Here is an 18,802-nt window from a genome sequence, read left to right on the forward strand (position 1 = left end):
GGAATAGTCTATAAGTGAGGTTTGAACATGTTGAGCTCAACACTGAGCTCAACTTCACTGCTTCACATTAAATTAAAGCTCTGTTCCTAAGTGTCTCTTGAGTTGTATGAATTTCCCTCTTCACGCCTAAGCAACTGCAAATCAAAGCCCCCCCCCAACTTCCCATATTGCTGAGCTAACCTACAAATTAAAATTGATTAATAAATTGCAATTAAAGTTACTCTACTGATAATCGTCTTCCTTTTCAATAGCTTCTCAGTAGCACCAGCAAGGTCACTTAGCACAACACCACTCAGTAAAATCTAGTGCTGTGTTTGTCTTCCTGCTTTATATTTCCTTGTAGCAATAGTAGCAATAGTGGGAAATTGTAGGAAAAAATAACATAGTCCAAATTAAGAATTAAAGTCTAAATTAAGAATTAAAACACCTCTGCTTCCCCAACGTTATGTGCTGCAGGAAGCATGGAAATCTGATATAAGGTTTCTAGCAGGAAAAGCATATTTGTGAAGACTTAACACACAACTACTGTACTTACCGTGGTCAGCTCTGCAGAAAAAAACCTGGGTGTTTTGCATTTACACCTATGTTGCACGATGTTTATTTTAGCAACTTGGGCTGAGGATTTGCCCTTGAAGAATGCATATAGCAGTGCTCTATTTCTGTAAGCTTTAATGTGCAACATGAAGGAAAAGAATAATGGCAGAAAAATGATATATCTAAAGATATGAGCACCAAATATATATATATTTTTTTATATATATATAAAAAATACAGTAGTGCAGGCAAGAGTGTCCGTGTTGTCATGCAGGATGAGTTTTATTATGTGACAGAGGAGTGAGGAGGAAGAAATGGAGACCAAGTGCATCTTTACCCAACCTACTCTGTAAAATACTTCAGTTTTAGTAAAAGCCCTTGGAGACAATATTTTCACATGCTAAAGTTATTTTCAAAGTCCAACAAAATCCAAATAAAGTCAAATTCCAGTTGTATCAGCCACGTGCCTTATACCAGGAATATTCCTATTGGACTTGCAGTGCTTTGAACATATTATCACACATGTGATAACAACAATAAACCACACAACATATACCCCTAGCATCAGCATCTTGACTTAATGTCAGCGAGTAAACGGGGAAATCGCCAACGAAATGATGCGCTATCTCAAGAGATGTGGGTTTGCATTTAATTTTACTCTTCAAACTCTGCCTAATAATTTCCTGATAGGCTCAAAATTGCTATAAGGCAGCTGGTTCAATCCTGGAAGGCTCCTCGGGCATTTTTTTAACCCTTTCTACACTGAATGCACCTGGTTTCCATTTCTTGGCATGTGAGTGTTGTATCAGAGGGAAGGGCGGATGGTGGAGCCTTACTGTACTTCTCCTCCTTGCATCTCTGCAGGATCTCTAAGCTCCTCTGATGAACTGGGTGATGGAGAAAGCTAAAACTATCCACACTTTTCAAAACCGCACATGGCACTGCATCATCATGCCCTTGGGGAAGCAAAATAAAAACAACAAAAAAAAAAAAATGGAGAGAAGAAAAAGATTATATAAGCAGAAATCAGGAGAGGCTAAAGAACAAGCCCGAAGGACGCAAGAGCTCAAGGGTCACGTGTTTTTCACACTCAACACAATTTAACCTCAGTTTCCTCCTAACACGGTGCCGTGGCACAGGAGTGATGGGCTGGACCGCATCCCAACCCCACTTATAATCCTTATTAGCCAGAGCATAATCACTTTATAATCATTCCGCAATTATTGGGGCAAAAAGTAGATGATTAGATAAATCTTTACTTTTATTAACTGTTTTTTAAAATCCTTCCTGTGCCTCTGCCAGGCGTTATCCGCAATTCCCGGCACAGACGCTCCCGGACACGGCCACCTCAAATTCTCATCTTGCATCCCAGAGGCGTGCTTTGCTTAGATATTAGCAATTAAAAGGAAAAATAGAAATTATTTGTATTAAGCAAGGGTTCTGTATTCCTCAAGGGCAGAGGACACAGAGTCTGGAGTTAGGTAGGATGGGTTTGAGGTCGGAAGTTGGAAGAAACCATCGTTGCATGGCCAAGAGGACTTTTGATGGCCCAGCTCCGACCATAGGGTGGAGGAGAGGTTACACAGGTGACACTATGCAATCAGGCAGCACCTCTGCATCATCATTTAGGTGGCCAAGTCAAGGGATACGTCATGCTCCTGTTGAGACGTACGGAAGCATTTCATACCAATGCATTAAATCATCAGAAAGGACCAAGCTGAACTTTACAGAGGAACACTATCAAGGGGCATCTTCCTTGCATTAATACCCCTTCATACTGCTCAGTGGGACCTCAAAGATCATTTTTTTGGTTGCTATCACCTTTATTTGGCAAATACGGGGTGGGGGGGGGGCAGGCTTGATTCTTTTGGGGGTGTGTGGTTTTTTTGGTGCCTGGCTTCAGGAATAAATCTGCAGAAGTCAACAGGATAGTTTTTGAGACCCTGTCATCATGTAGGTCAGCCACAACAGGCACTAATGCAAGGAGCAACCCTTGCTGGCTTAATGCAAATGCAGAGCCTATCAAGGGAGCACAGGGCGCCACGACCATGAACCCTTTGTCAGACTGAGGATTTAGGTTCGTGTCCAGCAAAACCAAGATGAGAAAGCTGGGAGTCTCCACAGCCTGGCTTATATGAACAGCACCAGTTCTTCTGTCAAGTTTTCACTAACATAGAATTAGGGGGTTTTGTGTCATAAATTTGTATCGATGATACAGCAAAAAAATTTCTTTCTTAAAAAGCTTGATAATGTTCCTTTAATCAAAGTTCACTAACAAATCTAGTTCAAATGTGTAGTTCTTTTGGACCACCTCAATCCCCCCGATAAACTCAACAATAATAATTAAGAAATCAAATTATTGAAAACATCCACCCTTCAGCTAATTGCAGCTCGCCAGATCCCAGTGTGTTTCATCCAAGGAGGGTTGGCAGCACCATAAGAGGTATCTCTCGGGTGGAGGAGAAAGGTACCAAACAGAATTCACAGTGACACCGCTTTGCTGCTCTTCACCTCTAGGTTAACGAGGTCAATCGTGCAGTCACTAAAAGCTGCGCTACGAGGATATTAGGAGCACAAAGAAAGGAGTCTCCAAAGCCAGCAGGAAAAAATGCTGATCATCCTTACAGAAGCAGTGGTAGCAGTGTTTGGCACTGCTGACATGGAGAAGACAACCAACAGGATGACGCAAAAAGAAAGCAGAGCAAAACTTTGCAGAGCTGCTTATACATACACCAGAGATTCTTCATTAAAATCTCCACTGGGTATTGCAAGCATGACTCGGACAGGCCTTCAGACAGGTAAAAGCAAGGGAGATCCATTTGGGGTTAAGACAAGAGAGGGCAAAGAACCTTAAATAAAAAAAAAGCATGCTTCAGATATTTTCCTACTCATTAATTACACCTGCCTGATGGATGGTAGCAGCAACAGACAGGACCTCAGAAACCAAGAACAGGGCAGCACGCCTTTTTAAAAATTATATACAAATATTAAGCGTGCACACTTGGATGAATGTACATGTGTGAAGTTATTCTCAGATAATCTACTGTAATTTTATCAAAAGCTACACATCTGTGGTCAGTAAGGCATTCGAATCAGGCTAATTAAAGCCAACAAGGTTTGTTAAAAAAAACCAAAATAAACCTAAAAACATATGTTGTCTTTTGTTGTCTGCTTTTGTCTATTGAGGGGGGGTAATTTTAGTGATCCTTTAATAATTCATAAATGCCTTCTGCCATAGATGCAAAGCATCAGTCTGGGGCTTTTCTGGATTATTTTGGGGAGCAGAAGGGACACCAGCTTCAGGTAGTGGATCTGCCATGCTGCACCAGCCCACCCCACTGTCCAGACACTGGCCGAGCCTTCTGCTGAGGTCCACCTCTTCTACAGCCATCTGCTTTGTGGTGCTTTGGCAAGATGGATGGGATTTTGGAGGACAACTGAACAGAAGATGGGCCTGAGGTCTTGCCAGCAAAAGCATGATGAAAACATTGCCACAGATCTCACCTTGCCAACTGCTACCACAACCTGGGAGAAGTCAAGCTAGGAGATGATGGGTACCTCTCCAGAGAGGGCAGAGGCAGCTGAACATGTAGTCCCAGCTCTGCCATTGCTTGTAGGGCAAGCTTTCCCTACAGATAAGGTATACCTCCACATGGGAATTAGATTTAGGTAATCTCCTCCCACTAGTTCTGCCTATATAACAGTGACTTTCTCATGACTTTTTCCCAATTCAGGCTGAAGATGCATATAGAAATTCAGGTTATAAATTATCTGAAGATTGTCGGGAAGTTTAAGACAAAACTTATCCAGCTTTCTGAGGGGTTTTGGTTTTTTGGTTTTTTTTACTCAAAAAACAGAGGTTACAAAGCACAAAGACGTTTGAAAGCAGACTAAAGGATACCAGACAGATAAAAGAGCAGCACCACATGCTAGAAAAGATTTAGAAACTCATTCATTACTGTGTATTGGTTAGTTTTGGTATGGAAAGAAAAGGCGATGCAAGAACTGAGTCTCAGAATTGTCTGAAAACCTCCTGGACTCTATTTTATACCTATATATTGAGAGATATATACGTCTCTATAACATATAGATATAAGCAAGTTATTGCCGCAAGCTCAAGACTGGAAAGCGTAAAGCTAGCTAGTGAGGAGACGAGCATGGCAGGCATGACCGATTGCCAGAGACACAGAAAGCCAAGCAGGGCTTGAAATTAGCTCTTACTTCCCAAGACTGAACGTATTTTTATTATCTCCTTGATCAGCTTACTTTAGTTCAGCCTGGGTTTTATGCAAGATGAAAAGGTGATGCCAGGAAAATGCAAATATGGATTTTTGGAAGCCAACTCTTTCGAGTGATGTTTCTCCCAATGCCAAATATCTTTGCCATCTACCTCTTGGCATTATGAAACACTGCTGTCCATAAATGCTGCTTTGATGTGCCAGATAGACCCAGGTTCACCAGAAAGATTTTTTTCTCATACATTGCATCCAAGCGGTTTGAGAGGAAGAGCCTCAAGAGCTGAAAGCTGATTTTTGCCACCTGCTCTTCTGGCGATGCTATTATTCGCCCCAAACAAGAAAATTATTCTTTCCACTTGTACGGTTTCCATACCTACGTTCCTTGTCCCAGGCTCCTTGGCTCTCCCTGATACACACCTCTCCAACTAAAAAAAAATTCACAGTGTGGCTCCATGCTTTATTTTAACTCAGCTGACATTTTCCCTGCTGAGGCTCTAATTTCATCATGAATTTCAAGCCCTCTTCTGCCCAGAAATTAATAGTAATAGCTTGTACCCATCTTTCCAAAATTGCTTTATGCAGAGAAATGGTCTAAAAGCACAGCCAGGTATTGCCTGCCACAGCATGATGATGCACCGTTACTTTCCTTTAATTTAATGTCCCCGCGTTTGGCATGAGGTGGTTCCGGATGACTGCGAAGCAATGAATTTTGCTAGACAAGAGACACACTCTCTTGCAGCTTAAAGGGTGAACAGTGTGAAAAACTATAGAGAAGAATTATCGCCTTTTTTTATTTCCAGATGTAACTAACAGTTCGAGAATTCCTAGCAAAAGTAATTTGCCTTATTTGCTGTATAATTTTTATGTCTCTGTTTGAATCGTTCAGATTTTCCTATGCATGCGTCCTACAAAAAGGAAAAGTCAAAGCAGCAGTAAAGTGAAAATCTTTTCTTATGATGTGTTAAAATCCAAATGTACCTTTAAATGTAACTTTTGCATAGCAAAAATCTGCACACTATTTAATGAGTTTTTAAATAGATTAATAGCTCCTAATAAGTCAGGCTACTTAAAATACTGTAGTAATATATTAGACCTAAATTGCCGGCAAAAAACAGGCACTAGGATTAGGAGATTGGCACACATACCAGTTTTCTTCTCCACGTATCGTTTTCCAGCCTCCCTAAAAGCAACCATTGCCCTGAAAAATGCTCGCAGGACTGCCCAGCGGAAGACAGCCACCGGGTCGATCCCAATCATCCCACAGATAAAGGCGTTTTTGCTGCTTCGCAGGAGAGCTACAATGTCTGGGCGCATATGATCCGTGTTTTTCTCACGGAAATCCTAGAGAATGAGAAAAAGGAAGGGAGAAAAGAGGAAAATAAACAATATCTACAAGATACGCTGGGTAAGATCTGACAGGCTACCCCTGGGACAGCATGACTATTGAAACCTGCTTCTATCTTTTTTTTTCTGCCCCCATATTAGATGCCTCTTTATGTCCAGAAAATAAATGTCTTATCCCAAAGCACTGCTCTCTGAAGCATCTCGAAGCTGATGCTGGGATTTGGCATGTGCATTTGTTGCATCAGAAACAATTACAGATTTGCACTCGTAAATCTCGAGGCTGTTTCTCTTACAGGCTCACTTGCCCACTGGAATTCCTTCTGCTAATAATTGGCATGAATGTAAATGGGGTCAATTTTGAAATCATTTGCATGGGATTTTAAAAAGTACCTGCAGCAGTGAGATGCTGAGACCTATGCTTATGTAACCTGTATTAAAAAATGGCTAATGATGAAAAAAACCACTGGGTTTTCTACACAAACCAAGCCCAGAAAGGGTACCAAATACTCAATTTCAACTCACTGTTGGGACGTAGCATTAACCTCAGTGCACATCTCTAAATTCTTCCCCAAAACGCCAACTTGCAGAGCTTGCAATGTGGAGAACAGGAAGACATATCCCCACTACCTTCTCATTTCAGCCTAGCTTTTCACCAAATACTTCTCTCCCAACCCTCGCATCTCTTCTCTAGCCAAGTCCTCTTCCAAACATCTCTGTGGAGCATTTGGGGCTCTCCTTCCCCAACAAAGCTAGATGATTCAAATGAAAAAAACTGCTAGGGAACAGCTGGGTGACAGACCTTCACTCTGTACTTCACTTTGCCCGCGTAGTGTTTGATGATGAAAGCTGGCTCCATGACTGCTGGAAATTCAATGTAGGAGTTCCCTTCATGTTGACGCTTAAACTTGTCCAGCAGTGTCTGGTTTGTGGCTTGAGGAAAACTGAGTGGAAAGAATTAAAAAGAAGATAGCCATAAAGCCAACAAAAAAAGCTTTTATACTTCTTTCTTGACCACAAATGGGAAAATACAGATATTCTGAGCTTCCACTTCTGTGCCTGCAGATACTGAGCAAGCACTATTTTGTATGCTGTCATGTGGTTATATACAAATACAAGGTGTATCTAGCATCTGAAGAACTCTTAACTGATTTACTAATGGTCTGCAATCAGTCATAAAAGCACAAATAGGTGTATTTTTATTGTGGTATACTGCATTGTATGCCCATTGCATGGAAATTATTCAGGGTAGCTGTGTTTACCTGAAACCCCGAGTTTCTGTCATTGGTGTTGAGGCTTAGACTGCTCCTATATCTATGGGGTATCCACACATTCAGGAATGAATATTGAACTGTTTTGCCTACAAATCTCAATTCAACTTCAGGGGTTACTTGACTGATCCCGGTATAGGAAAGAGGAAGAAAAAGGACAGAGCTTGAGCACAGCCTCTTGGTACGAGCAAGCTAATCCTCCATCCTCAAACTTCATGTAAATCTGCAACTTGGGTACATTTCACAACTTTACCTAATTTAAGCTTTTATAGCCTGGTACAGTAAACCTGGGACAGCATCACTGCTGCATGTCTGGTCAATGAGACAAGAAACGAAGGAGAAACCCACAAGCAAAATGGTGGGAGGAGAGCTCGTGCCCTGGACCGGAGCCACGCGCATCCGAGGTGATGCCAGCAAAACTGCCTGGCCTTTCCCTGCCTTTCACATGGAGAAAACTGGCACATTCATTCAATGGGAGATCCCTTACACTCAGAAGTTTCTACCCAAAAGCAGACCTAGGAGCCACGTGCTCATCCGGTAACTTCTACGAAGACAAGCTGGATGGATATAACCAAGGATGCAAACCTGAGCTACATCCATGATGCCCATGAAACCCTATGGAAGTGCAGGCCCTACATACAAGTGCCCTCAGCTCACTCTGGCTTAATTTTTAAAAGTAAATTGATAAATCCACCTTACATCTCAATAACAGCACCCACACAACCTGCTTTAACTCATGCACTTGGATTCTCCCTTCACTCAGCTCAACATCAAGCATCTTCACATCCTTACACCACAAGAGACAGCAAGAGAAATGAGGAGAGAAGCAAAGGAAACCTTTTCCCTTCCCTTTAAAAAAAGAAATTCTTGAAACAGAATTTTAATTATTATTTGTTAAGGCTTTTTGCACAGCTTGCTGATTCTCCACTGTTTGCCTTACCACCTTGGAAACAAAACTAGAGACATAAGATAAATAAACCCGGCGAGCTATTAGCATCTTTCTAGGAAGAATCACAAGAGGTAAGGGTTAAGGATAAACACTTTTTAAGTGAAAAAACAAATATCGGTAGCAAAACCAACAGTTTCCTACTCACTTGCTTTCCTCATCCAGCAGATGGAGCAGGCCTGTCGGCTTCTTACTGATCAGGTTGATGCAACCAGAGTTGTCTATGTAGTCGATGTTGTGCCAGCTAATTCCTTCTGCTCTATATTCCTCCTAAAAAAACCCCACAGATATTATAAAGATACTGGATGCAAGCAAAAAAAAAAAAAAAAAAAAAAAAAAAAGGTTAAATTTGAAGGATTTTGTGGAAACACCATTTACCAAAACGAACATCTCTTCTGCTAATATGCCACCAGTTTTGGGTTTTTTTTTTGATGCAAAAGAAAATTATAAAGAACCACTTGAACAACCTAAACCACAGGGAACAGCACAGCATTTTACAGTTTCAGGTGTACCAGCCTTTTGCTCAGACATAGGTTAGCTATACGGCAGACCATGACTACCAAGGATGCACGGCATGCTACACATCATTGCTTCTTGCTTTCCTTTTCCTGGCTTGCCATTCAAGTGTTATATGATGTATTTGCATAAACCAATATTTAGTATTTAGTTGCTAGAAGAAAATGGTGGTACAACATGCTTATTTCATTACACAGAAAACGCAATATAACTCCCTTTCCTGCTTCGCTGGGCTCTACTCTTCTATATCTCACAGTATCAATGGCTGGTGCTATAAGGACTAACGAAGAGACTTCCAGCTAGCAGAAAACACCGCTCTAAGGCCAGCAGAGCTACAACCCTTTACAGTAAAAGTGAGAATCTGTCCTCAAATTCATGCTAAGGAAAAAAACCCCTATTTATTTTCTACCCAAATAACCCCAACCCTTGCTCTTTTATAAAGGTTATCTCCTCCGAGATAGATTTTCAACTGGATTACTTCGAGAAGTTTTTTGCAGAAACTATTTTAGGGCATCTGGAAGAAAGTAGAGTTTAAAAATCATAATTTTTATCATACGCTTTTAGGACTTGTGACTTACTCTCGAAACAGCAATATTGCAAGTGCACCTTACTCCCTGTCCCTGTGTTGGAAAAAGCCCTACCAATCTAAGCTGCGTTTTTACTTCTCTATCATAAGACATTTTGATGGCAGAATCAAAGAAAAAAAGGGAAAAAATCCTCAAAATTACACTAATATGATGCACCTTTATAACAATCCTATTCATTTTTATTGCTGCTTCAGCGTTTATTTTTAACATGAGCAAAAAATGTTAAGAAAAAGTATGTTCTTCCAACTCTCCTCACCCCAAATTAACATGAGCTCTACATATATTATTTTTAGAATTAAAGATCTTGAAGTGCTTTGAGAGATGTCACAAGTAAATTTTTGCTAAAAATCTACAAGGCCCTGAACTCAGTATTTGAGACATCATATACCTTTACACCAATGACACATACTCTATGCACATGTGTGCGAGCATAGAAGGAGTTTTTAACAGCCTTAAAGCCTTTTGGGGTCAAAACATAACACATCCCATTGCAAAAAAAAAAGGCTGAAAATAAGGAACAACTCCGCATTATTAATTTTATTTTTTCTTTTCTTTTTTTGTTTTGTTTTTTTTCTTAGGTCCCTGCAGAGCAACCAGGACGCAGCAGGCATGCAGAATAACATTCACAAGTCCCTGATAAACTATAGGCATTTAAAAATCATGTATTTGACTAAGACTCATTGCATTTTTGGTACAAGTCAGGAAAATAAGCTTCTATACGGCAATCCAGCCAACTGTAGAAGACTGCATATTTCTGGAGCGAGCGTGAGCATCTCTTGAGTGATTTAAAAGAGAGAGACGGCGATGCGTGCAGCGGTAATGGGAGTCAGCATCATTTGTCAACTGCCTGCTTCTGACAGCCGCTTAATCGCTTGCAGGGTCTATTAGTCCCAGCTTTACTCGCTCAGGACTGGTCCTGAGCACCTGGAGAGCAATATACCTTGCCATGATGATAAAAGAGCAGCCTTATTTTAGTGGTGATGGGTGGCTGGTGCATGTTACTTGGCTTGACTATTATCATGACAATTTTTGAACTACTTGTATGGGGGCTTTACGTATTCCCTTCTCCCCTCCCCCCCAAACCCCCAATTATCTACAGCTTTAAGTCTGCATACATCTAAACTGGGCACATGCCATCACTCTGCTCTAGAAGCCCTCTAGACATCCGTAGCTCCACAAGGGACATTTGGCAACTGCACAATGAACGTTGCCGTGAAACTCTTCTGAGCACACTAAAAACTTCTACTACTCCTAAGATTGGTGCAAAATAACTCATTAGCAATGCCAGCTGTTGGTTTGTGGGTGTTTGTTTTTTAATATACCCCAGTAAATGACCGTAAAAGACCAGAGTTCAAGGTCTCTACTTCTTTAGGCTCATTTTCAGCTCTGCCACAGATGGTGCATGACCTGAGGCCAGTCATCACATACCTCCTGGCCTCAGTTTCTTCAGCTGCAGGATTTTGGCTAATTTTCCCTCCTCTGCTCTTCTTTTTCCTCTGGGCTGGGTCAGAAACACTCACTCCCAGGCTGTGGGGTTGTTCCCCACATCTGTCCATCCGCTGCTCCCTCCCTTCTATCCCCAATGCAACCTCTTGCTGTGTTGGCCAAATACAAAGTGGGATTAAAGTCCTCAACTAATAACCTTTTCCACAATAACTCAGATATACACTCTCATTTCAAGACAGGCGCTCAGCAGCAGGAACTATTCCAGAGCAATTGCTCTGAAGCTTAAATGGAAAAAAATTCCCCTTATTTCTTTTTTCCTAGTATTTTTCCAGTTATTGGTTTGGTTGCCTTCAGAATCACAGCCTAGGAGAAATAAGTATGGCTTTGTGATTGACTGATATAATTCCTTGGGTGTTTGCTGATCTGCAGAACACCGTGCAAATTGTCCACATTAGGGCAGAAGCTTTAGGGTAAAATCATTGCTGTCCATATGTATACGTTAAACTTACTCAATTAAGTTTCAGTTATTAATCTTCTATATGATTTGGATATGATTTCCATATTCTATATTCATCTTTCTGCACAATTCAGGAGGCACCCTTAAAATGTACCTCCAAAATATTCCTTCACTTCTGAGTACGACAATAAAGTCTCTGCCATCCTTTGATGGATGCAGGGTGCTTGCAGAGCACTTGAATATTAAGGAATTAGATCCAAACAACATGAGGTTTTCATTTAACAAAAATATGGTCAAGATGAAAACAATACGAAACGCAGCCCACTCAAACAAAAACCCCTCAAACTGGAGGTTAATAAAAATCAGCTTAAATTTATACCTTGACTTAAAACTAAGTTACGTTTAGGGGCAAATTCCAATGTCCTATTCCTAGAAGACCATCTTTACATCAAGAACCAAATCATTGACATTACCACTCTCTACAAAAGTTCTAGTGCAGTAAAGTCCATAGAGTCCTATTTTTGGCATCCTTACTCCCAAGAAAAATGTATAGATTTACTCCTCCTATCCCTGGATAGCTGAAACCTGGTCTGCTGGAAGGTGGAGCAATGCAAGTTCACTGGAGAGGAGAGCACCAAGCTCCCAAACTCGGCAAAAGAAATTACGCAAAAAAAAAAACCCCAAAAGACATTCAGGTTCTTTTAGAGTGCAGCAGCTCCATATTTTCATTTAACTATTGGGTGAGACGCTACTGATTGCTCTCCAGGTGAGCTGTATAGCCACCACGAGCAGATTAATGCTTCTAATCGTGCATTTAGAAACAATTCAGCTGCCCCGACCATGATGACATTGGCAATATGTCAGCGTTGGCGCCACTTGTCACCGAAGGGACCCGTTCTGCCAGCGCGAGCACAATCACTTCTCAAATGCCGTCACCCAAATCAGAGGAGGGTTGCGTTGCCATAGCTGCATCAGCACGCTCGCCGCAGCAGCCAGGTCAGCAAAATTGCGTAATGTGGATTTGGCCTCTCTGACTCAGCTGAAGCTCAGGAGAGAAGGGGGTTAGTGACTTAATCTCTCCTCTCTTTAGGGGAAAAAACCCCATATATATAATGTACTTCATTACTGCATTCAGTATTCAGAAAGATGTGGCTAAGCAGGGAGGTGGCTTATAAGAAAAGGCAGTATGAGTTTTTTTGTTTGAAAGGGGTACTTTTTAGAGCTTAAAATGCTCATGCTGACCTGAATAAAACACAATTTGTGATGTTCAAACATTTAAAAAAAAGAGATATAAAATGTGGATCCAGACTTTGAAATGCTCAGAATATGACCATAAATCTTTACTGAACATCACACAGCATTATCTGAGGCATATCAGCATGTAAAATTGGGAGTACCAAATAAACAGAATGTGGCAGAATATCCAACATTTTTACATATGAAAATTAAAGGAACTCTAGTAAAGAGACAGCTAAGCACTATTAAAGAGAAACCCTGCCTGCCTACAACCAACCCCAGAGTACGTACACTGCTTATGCTACAGAGAATAACGAATTTAAGATTAAAATATGCTTGCTGAGCATCAGAAAAACCTTCCCAACTGTGACACAAGGCTTGATGGAAACCCTACTGCTAGGAACAGAAAACATCCATAATTTTATATTTGAACGTGTAGAGAAACAAGTCCTGTTATCTTTATGGGAATGTTGAATCAGTTCTGTTATCAGGACTTTATTTCAATATTCAGCCAAACAAACACGCTCTAATCCCCAGCAGAATTAAAGGTTTATGTATCTTGAGTGGGAGAAAATATCCATGACCACAACAGCATCTTGGAGGTACTGGAAAACATCTCTACACATCCACATGCTCTATTATGAATTACACCATATCCAGCCATGGTCAACAGTAAGAAAACCCAAATGCTAAAAAGCATAATTAGAGAAGGAAGCATTAAATATGATTTTCAAGCTCACACTTATCTAGCGTATCGTGCTCACTGGGGGCTATTGCTCCCCAAAATCATGTGGTAAAATTAAGAGGTGGTTGGAAGAAGTGATCAGGAGGTTGAAACACTTAAGAGAAGAGGAACATGGGAACCCAGAGAAGAAATAAAAGAGGAGAGATGTGAAAAAATATACAAAATAAAAAACATAATAAGTTTCCCATCTGTCTTAAAGCACAAAACTGAGGGATTAGGAAATTCAAATCAAAAGGCAGTGAAGATTCAGGCCTCAATACAAAGGTGTGGGTTTTTCCATGATACATGAAATTTGTTGCCCTATCAAAGGATATGAAAGGTAAAAAAATTTGCGACAATTTAGAGGTCTGAAGGGTGTTGGGCATCCGCCCACACAGCTTCCAAGCTAAGAGCCGTGAAAATACCTCAGCATTTCAGTGCCCAGGAGGCAGATTTCTTATACCACTGGGATATTGCCATTAGTCGCAGTGAAAATTGAGAAGCAGCCCCCAAAAATAACATTTAAAGCCCCAAGATAGGGATGATGCTCTCACCTCTTTCCTGGGGATCGGGCAAGGCTGATGGTAAAAAGAGGGGTAAAACATAGCATACAGTGCTGTTTCAGCTTTTATCAAGTCCAACTAGGAAATTAAAGCATATTAGAAAGGAAATGGAAAACAAAATGGTTACTTGTTTGCATGGAACTGCATGCCAGGGAAATACGGCATCTTCTGTTTCCCGAAAGCATGGCAATCCTTGCTTCAGAAATGCTCAAGTAAATCACAAGAGCAAAGGAAAACCCTTATCGGCCCATTCACCTCCTCCCAGACGGAGCTAGATAAGCCCCAGGAGTTTATCTGCCCAAGCCTTTCGTTACCAAGGCATAGGAAAAACTTGTTTACACAATGAAAATTCCCCAAATAAAGTGGGAAATCAACTGAAAAATCCTTTTTTCCAGCATAGCTCCACATGGGAACACTTCTCATTGTGTTCCCATTGTAAAAACTCATGCAATCCAGAGCCATATGCTTCAATGCAATTGATAGGCAGATACTTTTGGATGTCTAAATGTATATATTTTGCCTGAAAAACCCATGACTAAACAGAAGGGTGTGAAATTCCTCTCTTCTTGACTCTAACACTGTCTGCTTCAGCTTCAGGCAGTGTTTGCAAAGTGAGAAACTAGGAATTAAATCCCCTTCCATGTCTCTTTCCATTCCTAGCTGACTTCCCCAGCTTAAAATAATCTCAAAATATTCTTTAAAAAGTATTACAAGTCAATCTGACACCCACAAAAATATAAACCTTTGCAAATACAAGCTTAGAACCACTAAACCCAAGCATATAAATTGTTTCTCTCTTGATTGCTTACCCAGTAACAAGGTACCATCAACCTTGTGGGTGCTGATGGACAAAATATGAATAACGTCTCAAAAAGCTCAGTTCAAAAAATTAGAAACAAAGCCATATTTTGCAAACTATATTCAAAACCTTCCAGGAAAGAACATAATATTTAATGTTTTAAAAATTACATTAAAATAGGTCGTTGTTATATCATAAACTAAAAGGAGCTAAACCTTGTAAAAGCTCCTTTCTGGATACGTCCGTATATGTATATATCCTAAAATCCATCTTGGAGAGCTTGGGAAAGCTTTTCCAAAGCTGGAAAAGGCAGAAAGACATGGGGAAATCTCTCCGTCCAGGAGAGATCCACCCAGGATCCATCCATCCCATGGAGGATTAACTGCTTGTTCACCAAACGCAGGTGGGCATCATGAGCCAGTCCCAGCAGAATCATCCCGGCATAATTTGATAATTAAAATGAGCTTGATATAAATCCTTGAGATGGGAATACATTATTATTAGAGAGTTCCCGAATGAACGAGACCAACGTCTGGTTTGGTGCCAGCGCTTATGTGCTGCAGACGATGCAGATGCTTCGAGTTCCCAACATCCATCAAGAAGAGGATGCCAAGGCTGACGATGCCGATGCTGTCATTTATGAACAAGGTTTTTTATGTTTGTTCTCACTTTAAGTAGAAAAGGAATTTATACATGCAGCCGTATATATAAAAATATATTTATTTTTTTAATAATGCACCCACAGACACAGTATGTATAAATACATATCCACATGCTCTACATCCACATGCTCTATAAACACACAATCTATAAACAGGTTTATAAGCCACTCTATTTTAATGACACCGTCTGGCAATGCAGGGGTTCTGATAAACAGCTTTCCCCTGCATTTCTTCTACCACCCGGGTTTAAGTTGTAAACCACTTACGGAGCATTGGCAGACAGCTTTGAAGCAAAGGTGCTCCTTGAGACAATCTCCTCCTTCGAGGTGACTGTCCTGGTTCCAGCTGGGATAGAGTTAACTGTCTCCCTAGTAGCTGGTACAGTGCTGTGTTTTGAGTTCAGTAGGAGAAGAACGTTGATAACACTGATGTTTTCAGTTGTTGCTCAGTAGTGTTTAGACTATAGTCAAGGATTTTTCAGCTTTTCATGCCCAGCCAGCAAGAAAGCTGGAGGGGCACAAGAAGTTGGCACAGGACACAACCAGGGCACCTGACCCAAACTGGCCAAGGGTGTATTCCATACCATGGGACGTCCCATCTAGTTTAGGAACGGGGAAGTGGGGGGTGGGGAATTGCCGCTCAGGGACTGGTGGGTGTCGGTTGGCGGGTGGTGAGCAATTGCCCTGCGCATCATTTGTACATTCCAATCCTTTTATTACTACTGCTGTCATTTTATTAGTGTTATCATTATTAGTTTCTCCTTTTCTGTTCTATTAAACTGTTCTTATCTCAACCCATGAGTTTTACTTCTTTCTCCCGATTTTCTCCCCCATCCCACTGGATGGGGAGGGAAGTGAGTGAGCGGCTGCGTGGTGCTTAGTTGCTGGCTGGGGTTAAACCACGACAGTGACCATTTCAGCGGCTCCTCAGTGAATGGCAAGTGAATTTGGCTTTATTTTGAGGCTGATCCTTCGCCCACTGACAGTCTCCCATCTGCTTTACGTAAGCAGCCTGAGACTTTAGTTTATTGTAATTTGGATTGTCCATCATTAGAGAAAGCGTGGCGATTCAGCCCAGGGATTTGTGCACATGGCTGTATGAGCTATGCTGGCTCTGCAGCATCCATCTCTGAGCTCAAATCAGCTCCCTATGCTTCAGTGGCAACAGCAGGTTTCAGTCATAAATTATATTTTGCTCTCAAAATGGGGAAAATTGCTTTTGCATGATTCAGCTGGCAAAACACACCTTGCCATGATCCCGTTCACTCCCTTCACAGCAAGCATCCTTCTTCCCAACCTGCTCTTACAACAGCCAGAAGTGTGAGCCTAAAGATACTGCATGATCAGCTGGCAGATTAATTTCTTTAATTTCTTGCTATCTAAAATAAATAGGAATAGAAATATCTATCTATCTATCTTCGTGCAGTCCTTGCAAGATGTATCAGGCTTAGACCAACCTCCCCATTGGTCATGGTCAACACCAGACTGGTCCTCCAGCCTAAATGTCTTCCCTTTTCAGTCCCCACTCCAAACTTGTGTCAATAAATACACCTGCTCCCAAATCCTCTCTCATTCATTCACACTTACAGTGGGCTCAAAGTACTCTCCATTATATATATATATATATATAGTTGTCTTATGCTACCTGTATAAAATCTTGTTGCCGTGCCAAACCAACTGTCCAGGCAGGAATTTTGCACATAATGAGTGGAAGAGTCATGGTCAGGATGGACCATCCAGTTCTGCCTCAATATGACATTTTTTCAGATGGGTTGAAGTATTTTAGAGGCTTTTAGAGGTTTTTCACTCATCTTCTTGCTTAAGAAGGGAGCTCACATTGCACAAGGCTGTCCTATGAAAATCCACCAACATGCATTTAGGTCTTTTATTTTTAAAGAAAAGCTGTTGTTCACAAGTATTTTTTTCTGAAATAACAAAAGATTCCATCATTACATTGTTGCCTAATTTAGCTCAAATGTACAGTGCACATGCAAGAATTTCCCCATGACTGTAGTTCTGGACTATGACTCAGGGCTTGGCCCTAAGGGACCAGTATAGAAGCATCCTAGATCACCCTAGAGCACACCTAGTGCTCTCCAAAGCAGGGTGTGCACTGGGGTGTGGGAAGAAAATACTTTTTGTACCATTATTAAATAAAAATTAGTGTTTATTTTATCGTCATCTCATCCTTTCTTAACTTCTAGGCAGGGGGGCTTCATAATGTACATAATATTAATACATCTATGTAATTCACAAAGAAATAAATATACAGGTATTGGATTGCATCTCAGGAGCAGGTCCCAGAGGAAAGTCAGGCTCAGCATTCCCAGGACAAACCCAACCCCAAGGTGTATGTCTCCAGCTGGGTTAGAGTGACAGGACTGTCCCCTGGTACAGTCCATACTCACACATATTTAGCCAATATATTTGAATAGGAGCCACGATCAGCAGAAAACATCATCTAACTGGAAGGAGTCAAGGAACCAGCTCAGAGAAGAGGAAAGAAGGGCTCAAGAGATGGCGTTGATTTGGGAGAGGGATAACGGCATCTGGAGGAAGGTATCTGCAACTTGGAGAGCTCCATCAAGGAGCGTGGGATGAGGGATGGAAGAGGGGATTTGAGTGGGAGAACCAAGGCGGTTTGGGGAGGACACGGCACTGCTGCAAGCAGAGGCCGGGGGTGCACTCAGATGCTGTGGGATGCTGTACGGGATTCCTGGTGAGATTGCCCTTAGCTTGTCTGGCTCACAAAAACCATCAGCAAAGGCCAAGACATGGGGACAGAACTGAGAATCTTTTTATCAACATAACCTTTGCTTTTGCACGCTACAAGACAATTTCTAAAGCAGCCCATGTTCCTAAGTCACTACTGCAAGACTGTCCCATGCAGGTGATGAGCAGAAGGGACTGTGACCATCATACTCCTCCTCCCCAACGGTCACGTTTCCAACACACACAGGAACACCAAATGCTCTTCAGATCATCTGCATCATAAACCACCTCCAACCCACTACTTCATTAAGGAAAGGACTGTATCAAACCCACTGACCAAAGGCCAGGCGCAGTATGAGGTGGTGACAACCACATGTTGAACCTGCCTGTTCATCTCACCAGCTTTTTGCCCAATTAATTCTTCTCATTAGAAAAAAAAAAAAAAAAAAAAAAAAGAAAAAAAAGCTTGGACCTTCTGTCGTCCATCTCCCAAATCAATTCTGCTTTTCCCTCTCTTTCTCCTAGGCAAAATATGAGCTTGAACCTTAAAATTACACATTACCCAACTTGCAAATAGGCGTTTTCAGTACATTTATCTCAAGAGTTTTATGCTGTCAACCACAATTATGATATTTTCACAAAAGCTGGGCTTCACAGATACAGTACTTCTCTGTACTGAGCTTAAAGGTCAGGGAATCAAATTAAAAAAACACCAAAGCAACCCAAAACTGTTTCTTTTGGATACCTAATTCTAATGTAGAAAAGATACAG

General features: G+C 41.2%; 1 protein-coding gene across 8 annotated transcripts in view; it reads right to left on the minus strand.

The window, feature by feature from the left end:
• Positions 1 to 18,802, minus strand: part of MYO9A (myosin IXA) — a 189,603-nt gene that overhangs the window by 43,469 nt on the left and 127,332 nt on the right. For 7 of the 8 annotated variants that reach the window (XM_049812619.1, XM_049812622.1, XM_049812617.1 and 4 more), the window contains 4 exons: positions 8,479 to 8,600; positions 6,916 to 7,057; positions 5,918 to 6,113; positions 1,371 to 1,490 (listed from right to left, as the gene is read on the minus strand). In XM_049812619.1, coding sequence (XP_049668576.1) covers positions 1,371 to 1,490; positions 5,918 to 6,113; positions 6,916 to 7,057; positions 8,479 to 8,600 — 580 coding nt within the window. The remainder of the gene's footprint in view (positions 1 to 1,370; positions 1,491 to 5,917; positions 6,114 to 6,915; positions 7,058 to 8,478; positions 8,601 to 18,802) is intronic. The other variant, XM_049812620.1, reaches the window with a different exon arrangement.

Source organism: Accipiter gentilis, chromosome 10 (assembly GCF_929443795.1).
Source record: "Accipiter gentilis chromosome 10, bAccGen1.1, whole genome shotgun sequence".
In the NCBI taxonomy this organism is placed as follows: domain Eukaryota; kingdom Metazoa; phylum Chordata; class Aves; order Accipitriformes; family Accipitridae; genus Astur; species Astur gentilis.